Raw genomic sequence first — 8,458 nt, forward strand, 5'->3', positions numbered from 1 at the left:
CGCCCATGTCACAACAGGTTTCTTTTTTTTCACCCACTCAATCACATGTAGAAAAAAAAGGACATTTTGGACAATTTAGAGGGGAGGATTCTGCCCCCCTCCTGACCTCCCTCCACCCACCCCAAAAGACGGTTCCAGACCGCGGGGAGCGCGTCTGGGATCCGCTCCTTGAGGGGGGGGCTAGGGCTGGGAATTGTTCAGGTGGGGTGGGTCAGCATCGCCATGCCAAGCCACAGCCTCCAGCTCGGCCACCACCACCTGTCTTTCGACCTGCCAAGCCACAGCCACCAGCACGGCCGCCACCACCAGTTTTTTGACCATGCCAAGATCCACCTGCTCCACGCCCAGCTCCACGCCAAGCCCCACCACGCCAAGCGCCACCAGTACCTGCTCCACGCCAAGCGCCACCAGTACCTGCTCCACGCCAAGCGCCACCAGTACCTGCTCCATGCCAAGCGCCGCCAGTCGCAGCTTCACAACGCCAAGCGCCGCCAGTCGCAGCTTCACGACGCCAAGTGCCACCAGTCGCAGCTTCACGACGCCAAGTGCCGCCAGTCGCAGCTTCACGACGCCAAGTGCCGCCAGTCGCAGCTCCACGACGCCTAGTGCCGCCAGTCGCAGCTCCACGACGCCCAGTGCCGCCAGTCGCAGCTCCACGACGCCCAGTGCCGCCAGTCGCAGCTCCACGACGCCCAGTGCCGCCAGTCGCAGCTCCACGACGCCCAGTGCCGCCAGTCGCAGCTCCACGACGCCCAGTGCCGCCAGTCGCAGCTCCACGACGTCCAGTGCCGCCAGTCGCAGCTCCACGACGCCAAGTGCCGCCAGTCGCAGCTCCACGCCAAAACCAATACACACCATGCCAAGACCAAGACCCCCCATGCCAAGACCCCCCATGCCAAGACCAAGTCCAAGACCCCCCATGCCAAGTCCAAGACCCCCCATGCCAAGACCCATGCCAAGACCCATGCCAAGACCCATGCCAAGACCAACCATGCCAAGACCAAGTCCAAGACCAACCATGCCAATTCCAAGACCAAGTCCAAGAACAACCATGCCGAGTCCAAGACCAAGTCCAAGACCAACCATGCCAAGACCAACCATGCCAAGACCAACCATGCCAAGACCAACCATGGCCACGACAAGCTTCGCCACGCCAAGCTTCGCCGCCTGCTTCATCTGCTGCTTCTACGCCTGCCATGACGACGCCGCCGCACCTGTCTTCTCGTCGGCCACGGATATGGCCGCTGCCTGGTCGTCCGCCACGCCAAGTGCGCCCACGTCATCGTCTGCCACGGATGTGGCCCTTCCCGGGTCGCCCACCTCGCCTGTGGCGGCGGCGTTCCACTCGCCGCCGCCACATGACTATGCCTCGGTGGATTCGGGGCCACTTGGCCTGGCGACCCACCGCCATGTCCCCCTCCCGCTCCCCCATGACTCTTGTTCATTTTTTTGTGTTGGGACATCTGGGATCTGTCCGTAAGGGGGGGGCTCTGTCATGTCTGTGTTAATCATGTTTTTGTTTTGCTTGGGTTTTGGGCTCTTTTTTTAGTTCCTGGTTGCACTTCCTTGTTTGGTTTGGTTTTCATGGTCACCCATTAGTTTTCACTTGTCTTGTCACACACCTGTTTCACGTTTCGAGTCACGCACCTGTTTTCACTAATCACGTCACTATTTAAATCTGTCTGTTTCTGTTGTTCGTCCTGGCGTCCTCACACATTTACACTCTGATGATCCATGCTGCTCTTTTTCATGTTTTTTCATGCCAAGTAAGTTTTGTTTATTAAGACCACAGTTAGTGTTGTTGTTTCTTTGTTCATAGTTTTTGTGCCCACGTGCATGTCTTTTGTTTCTTAGTCAAGTTGTATTTCCGCCTTTGTGTGCGCCATTTGTTTGCTTCCTTTTTGTTGTAATTTATTAGTGTTAAACAATAAATCATGTATTTAAATTCACGCGTTGCCCGCGCCAATTTTCCTTTGCCTTCCGGAGAAGCAAAACCCAAGAACCCAGTCGTGACATCGGCAGAGTAACCATGTTACACTCTCCATATCAGCAGCTGGCAGCAAGTAGCTAATTGCTTTGTCGATGTCAGGAACACAATATGCAGACGACAGTGTGCAGGTAAAAAGGTGTCTGACACTTAAACCAAAAATAAACAAAAGGTGAGTGTCCCTAAGAAAAGGTATTGAAGCTTAGGGAAGGCTATACAGAATGAAACTAAAACTGAACTGGCTACAAATTAAACAAAAATGAAATGCTGGACTACAGCAAAGACTTACTTTGTAGCAAAGACGGCGTCCACAATGTACATCCGAACATGACATGACAATCAACAATGTCCCCACAAAGAAGGATAAAAACAACTGAAATTATTTTTGATTGTTAATTGTTGAAATATCGCTCAAAGGAAGACATGAAACTGCTACAGGAAAATACCAAAAATAGAGAAAAAGCCACCAAAATAGGAGCGCAAGACAAGAACTAAAACACTACACACAGGAAAACAGCAGAAAACTCAAAATAAGTCACGGCGTGATGTGACAGGTGGTGACAGTACACCTACTTTGAGACAAGAGCTATATTGATGCATGCTTGGTTATGGTTTAAAGTCATATCCAACAATTGCGACGACGACTTTTTACTGTCAACTGAGTTTCGTTTTCTAATGATTTCTGCCGGTGGTGTGCCTCCGGATTTTTTCAACGCAAAAAATGTGCCTTGGCTCAAAAATGGTTGAAAAACACTGCTTTATTGTACTATTTCCCTCCTTTTCAGGTCAGCCTCACCTGAGAAGTGAAGACCGATACAGGCATATGACGAATGAGCGGGCTCGAACCCCGGCAGTCTATCCCATCAAACGCAAGCGCAGCCATGAAAGATGCCTAACGCTGGAGGAAAGGTTGGTGTCATAGATGGATTTATTTGAACGTTCCTCACAATAATGGAAAATTGTATTTAATTTGTTTCTATCAGGCGGGAGCGGGTGCTGAGCAGAAGCAATGGCAAAGCCGCCCAGAGATTGGCACCGGCGGCGTTAATTAGCCCTCAGAGTCCAACGTCGACTTGGAGCCCGTCACCCAGTCCCACCAGTCCTTATGCGTACTACGCCCCCGTCATGGATGAACCTCTTGCCCTCATCAAGAAGCCAAGAAAGGATTCTGAGAGCGCAGAGGACAAGACTAAAAACACACCCTGCACCAGTCAGATCCAGGTAAGTTCTGAAAAATAAAAGAAAGCTATTAAATTTCACCAAGATCAAAGCCATGAAGGCTGTAAGGATGGCAAGCCTTGGTACATTTTGTTTCTTTGTCGAGTCACTGTAGCTCCGGGCTACTCGTCACTGTGGTTGTAGTCCACCCAGCTGTACACAAGCAGGTCCCGGCTTGTCCCAGCTATGCAATCCAGCAAGATTGGTGAAGAAAATTTCAGCAAGGGAAGGAATGTCATCAACAAGACCAAACAGACTGCTCCCTCTTTGACCTGTTTATGCCACCATGCCAGGCTGAGCATGGTGGCATAAACCAGTTTTCACATCATATTTAGGACATACACTCTTCGCTGGAGCCAAAATGCAGAAGAAAAATAAGCAGATTGTTAACAATAACGCATGGCATCCAATTTTAGCAATCCCCATCATTTCAAGGAAAGCTTTCTTAACCCTACAATCGTCCCTCCGGACCTGACCGTGTGCCTTAAGCCAGTGGCCCCCAACCACCGGGCAGCGTGGACTGATTTAATTTAAAAAATTAAAAAATAAATAAAAAAATTTAATATAAATTTGTATTTATATTTATTAAATCAACATAAAAAACACAATATATACATTATATATCAATATAGATCAATACAGTCTGCAGGGATACCGTCCGTAAGCCCACATGATTGTATTTCTTTCTGACAAAAAAAAAAAAAAAACAGACCGCAAAGCGTGCCGATAGCGTGGGAGCTACGGTGAAGCTTAGCACAGGAACAGGAATCAAAGATCGTAGAAAATACTTAACGGTTTGTATGGAAGCAAATACAAAACGTTGTCACTGTTGCGTAGTGCAAACAAGGAAGCCAGACTGATTGTGGCGAAAAACAGAAATAAATAGCTCTCCGATTAGTGCCCAGGAGCAGGTGAGCGTCCTGAACACTAATCAGAGGCAGGTGAAACTAATCTGCAGTCATGGCAACTGAAACACAAACTTCGTATCCAAATAATACATCTACGTGATTGATTGCTATTTTATTAGAAAGTAATTCCATTTCAAGCCAATCAATGTTATGCATTACATGGACATATTCTATGGATTACTTCGGATGCGAAAAAGACCGAAAAGCGTGCCGATAGCGTGGGAGCTACGGCGAAGCTTAGCGCAGGAACAGGAATCAAAGATCGTAGAAAATACTTAACGTAGCGGGTTGCACGGAAGCAAAATAGAAGACCTCGTCACTGTTGCGTAGTGCAAACAAGGAAGCCAGACTGATTGCGGCGAAAAACAGGTATAAGTGGCTCTCTGATTAGTGCCCAGGAACAGGTGAGCGTCCCGAGCACTAATCAGAGGCAGGTGAAACTAATCTGCAGTCATGGCAACTGAAACTCAAACCCAGGGGTGCTGAAAACAGAACTGAGGTAGTCAAACTAACAGAACAGAACATGATCCGGGTAATGGATCATAACACTCTGATTATAATTTCTGATGTTTGAATAGCTTTTTTAGCTCCATCATTTCATTTCATTTCATTTGTATTTATCTCCTTCATTGATGTGCATCTTTGATCGATAGACAATTATACCACAATTATTCAATTATACATTTACACACCAATGCCTGAGAAGGAGCAGGATGAAGAAAAATCGTATATTTTCCTGCCCCCTTCAACATAATACGTAGTCTTACTTAATGATATCATATAAACCAACAATGACATCCAAATATAACGAAAACAAACAAAAAAACACACAAAAAAACACAACAAGTGCAAAACTTCATTAAGTACAAACCGAACAAAAAAAACAAAAGAAGTAATATATCATATCCAAATAATAAATAAACACTAAATTTATGGTATTCAGTAATAAAAGAAAGGTAGAAGTTAGTTGATCCATAAACAATGTGAAAATTGAGAAGGTGTCTGAAATCAGATTTCTTGGGGTCATCCTAGATGAAAAGTTGACATGGAAAGCTCATATATTGCATGTTAAAAATAAGGTATCTAAAAGCGTATTTATTTTGAACAAGGTTAAATGCAGTTTCCCGTACAACACAATGGGAATGTAATATTATTCAAGTATTGTACCTTATTTCAATTATTGTGCAGAAATATGGGGAAATGCTTATCACAGCAACATAATGCCTTTATTTCTTTTACAGAAAAGAGCAATTCGTATTATTTTCAAAGTAGGATATAGAGACCACTCAAATCCTCTTCTCATTAGGTCAGGATTATTCAAACTAAAAGACATTGTAGAATTGCACACTTTATTAGTGATGTTCAAAGCTAGAAATAAAGTTCTTCCGAAGGACTTACAAAAGTTATTCGTGTTCACGTCTAAAGATGAGAATCACAGAAGGCCGTATGACTTTAAACATCCAAGAGTGCGAACAATTTTGAAACAAATGTGCTTGTCTGCGTGGAATTCTCTAAAGAAAGACTTAAAAAAATGCAAGAATATTTTTTGAATTTAAAAACAGTTACAAAAAGAGACAACTGGAATTATATCACACTGATTTTTGATTTTGATTGGACGTGTCATTGTGAAAATGCTTAAACGGAAATTAAAAAGTATGTTGGAGTTCGGGTGTTGGTGGAGGGAACAGTTATAAAGTCATCTAAAATAATGGGTTTTAAAAAAGGGGGCGGATAAATATAAGAATATTATTCTTCCACATGCTCCTTTCTGATCATGGAAATGTATAAGAAACACAAAACAATGAAAGTGTGAACTGTACATGGCTTGTATATATATGCATTTTCATGAAAGAAATACAAATAAATGATGATGATGATGATGATGAAATAATACATCTATGTGATTGATTGCTACGGAGCCCCTAAAGGGACATGGGGAATTTTTTTTTTGTATAATTTTATTTTTTTAAATTTTTTTTTTTAGACATGTATCTCGTGCGCACAAGATCGTTTCTCGTGCGCACGAGAACCTTTTTCTAAATTTATAAAAAAAATATATAAAAAATAATAATTATTATTATTTTATTTTTTTAGACATGTATGTCGTGCGCACAAGAAAGTTTCTCGTGCGCACGAGAAACTTTTTCTAAAGTTCTAAAAAAAGATATAAAAAATCATTATTATTATTATTTTGTTTTTTTAGACATGTATGTCGTGCGCACGAGAAAGTTTCTCGTGCGCACGAGAAACGTTTTCTAAAGTTATAAAAAAAATATATAAAAAATAATAATTATTATTATTTTATTTTTTAGACATGTATGTCGTGCGCACAAGAAAGTTTCTCGTGCGCACGAGAAACTTTTTCTAAAGTTCTAAAAAAAGATATAAAAAATCATTATTATTATTATTTTGTTTTTTTAGACATGTATGTCGTGCGCACGAGAAACTATCTCGTGCGCACGAGAAACTTTGTCGTGCGCATGATATACATGTCAAAAAAAAATAAAAATAATAATTATTATTATTTATTTTATCTTTTTTAACTTTATAAAAAGTTTCTCTTGCGCACAAGATAGTTTCTTGTGTGCACGAGATACATGTCTAAAAAAATTTAAAAAATTAAAAAAAATTTTATAAAAAAATAAAAATACCCCCATGTCCCTTTAGGGGTTCCGTAGATTGCTATTTTATCAGAAAGTAACTCCATTTCAAGCCAATCAATGTTATGCATGACATGGATATATTCTATGGATTATTTCAGATGCGTCCTTCCGTGATCACGTGTGCGTCCTCGCTGAGGAACCCGGCCTGCAGATCTGAAGTCCACCAGAGCGAGTCACCAGGTGCGTCTCGCACTTTTCAAAGCAAAAAGCGCGCCTCTTACGCCTTCTTATGCTTAAAATCATCGCTGTCTTTTCTGTGCCAGTGATCTCCAAATGCAACTACGATCATGTGGTGGAGGAACATTTCCAGAGGAGCCTGGGAGCAAATTACCAGAAGGCTCACGCCCAGCAGCTCTCCATCAGCGTGTCGGTCGATGACCACTTCGCCAAGGCCTTGGGAGATAAGTGGCTGCAGATTAAGTCCAAGTCTTCCTCCTGCTCATCCACACCCCCCAGCAGTCCGAGCACTACTCACTCCCCGGCCTTTAGGCCAAGCCCACATCCATCCCATCAAGAAGCCACAAGCAACCCGTCGCCGACCTCCAGCCATTGACTTTCCTCATTTCACTTGTTGGGCAAATAAAGACTTTCTAGGGGTGATGTCCAATTGGCCCGCTGTGTGTCTTCACAGATGCAGACAATTGTAGCATCAACTGGGATCATCTTGTCTTGTTACATTTCTTTCTTCAGCTTACAGATATCGAAATTAGATGCTGGTAGAATTGAAGAAGTGGCCAAATATTCCTTCACATTTCCCTCTGGCATTTCATTGTATGGTATTTATATTAATGTCCTTTATGGTTTACCTGGCAGGCCTATATTTGATGTACATTATTGCAAAGGCCTTGAAAGGTTTTGAAAAGTTTGGAGAGAAATAAACATGTAAAACGATGCGATTCTTTATTTCTACGGGGACTCGCATAACAAAATAAAACAATGAATATCTTGTAAATATATGGTTTATTTGTTTAATCAAGTTACATTAAGGTGTCAAACTAAAGGCTCGTGGGCCAGATGTGGCCCGCGAAAGCCTGGGAAAAGTGTGTGTTAATAAAAAAAAAAAAATTTTCTAAATACAAATAATTATTTCAATTTTGGCAGGGAAAAATGTGTATCTTTTAAACGTTATTATCTAATCATGCCAAATATTACATTATTATATAGCTGTGAAGGACTCTCTTCTACGGGTTCCTCGGACCACCAATCACTGACATGACAGCTGCGTTCATGGTTCTGAAAAATGATTTATTTTGCAATATGCGTCTCTTTTTGTGCTTTTCAGCCATCGTCTCTGAGTCAGTCTCGCTCGCTCTCCCAAACCCTCTCCTTCCCGGCCGCTGCCTTTAACAGAGCGACAGGTGATTAGATAAGCACGCCCAGGTGGGCCATCTACACACCTGTCGCTGATCTCGAAGCCGGTCCTGGCACACCCCGCTTCGCTGCAGGTCCGCAGGCCACGCCCCCCCACCCCCCAACCCACAATAGTGTATTACAAAAATATGTTCGTAAAGATAAAAATAAACTGTTGAATATTTGCTTGTCACCTTTACGTATGATGTATCCATTAGTTTAAAAAGACTAATTAGTCTTAAAAAAAATAGTCTGTGAGCTATAGAGCATTTTCTGTTCGGGCTCCAGTACCCTGGAATGCCCTCGTGGTAACAGTTAGAGATGATACCTCA

The 8,458-nt window shown here is 43.0% G+C and overlaps 1 protein-coding gene across 1 annotated transcript in view; it reads left to right on the forward strand.

Moving 5' to 3' along the window:
- The window catches only part of vgll4l (vestigial like 4 like), a 12,378-nt gene extending 4,701 nt beyond the window's left edge, over window positions 1-7,677 (forward strand). Inside the window, exons 3-6 of the mRNA XM_062051133.1 lie at window positions 2,773-2,896; window positions 2,971-3,208; window positions 6,875-6,956; window positions 7,040-7,677. Coding sequence (XP_061907117.1) covers window positions 2,773-2,896; window positions 2,971-3,208; window positions 6,875-6,956; window positions 7,040-7,329 — 734 coding nt within the window. The 3' untranslated portion in view covers window positions 7,330-7,677. The remainder of the gene's footprint in view (window positions 1-2,772; window positions 2,897-2,970; window positions 3,209-6,874; window positions 6,957-7,039) is intronic.
- The last annotated feature ends 781 nt before the right edge of the window (window positions 7,678-8,458 follow it).

This window comes from Entelurus aequoreus, linkage group LG06 (assembly GCF_033978785.1).
Source record: "Entelurus aequoreus isolate RoL-2023_Sb linkage group LG06, RoL_Eaeq_v1.1, whole genome shotgun sequence".
Classification (NCBI taxonomy): Eukaryota; Metazoa; Chordata; class Actinopteri; order Syngnathiformes; family Syngnathidae; genus Entelurus; species Entelurus aequoreus.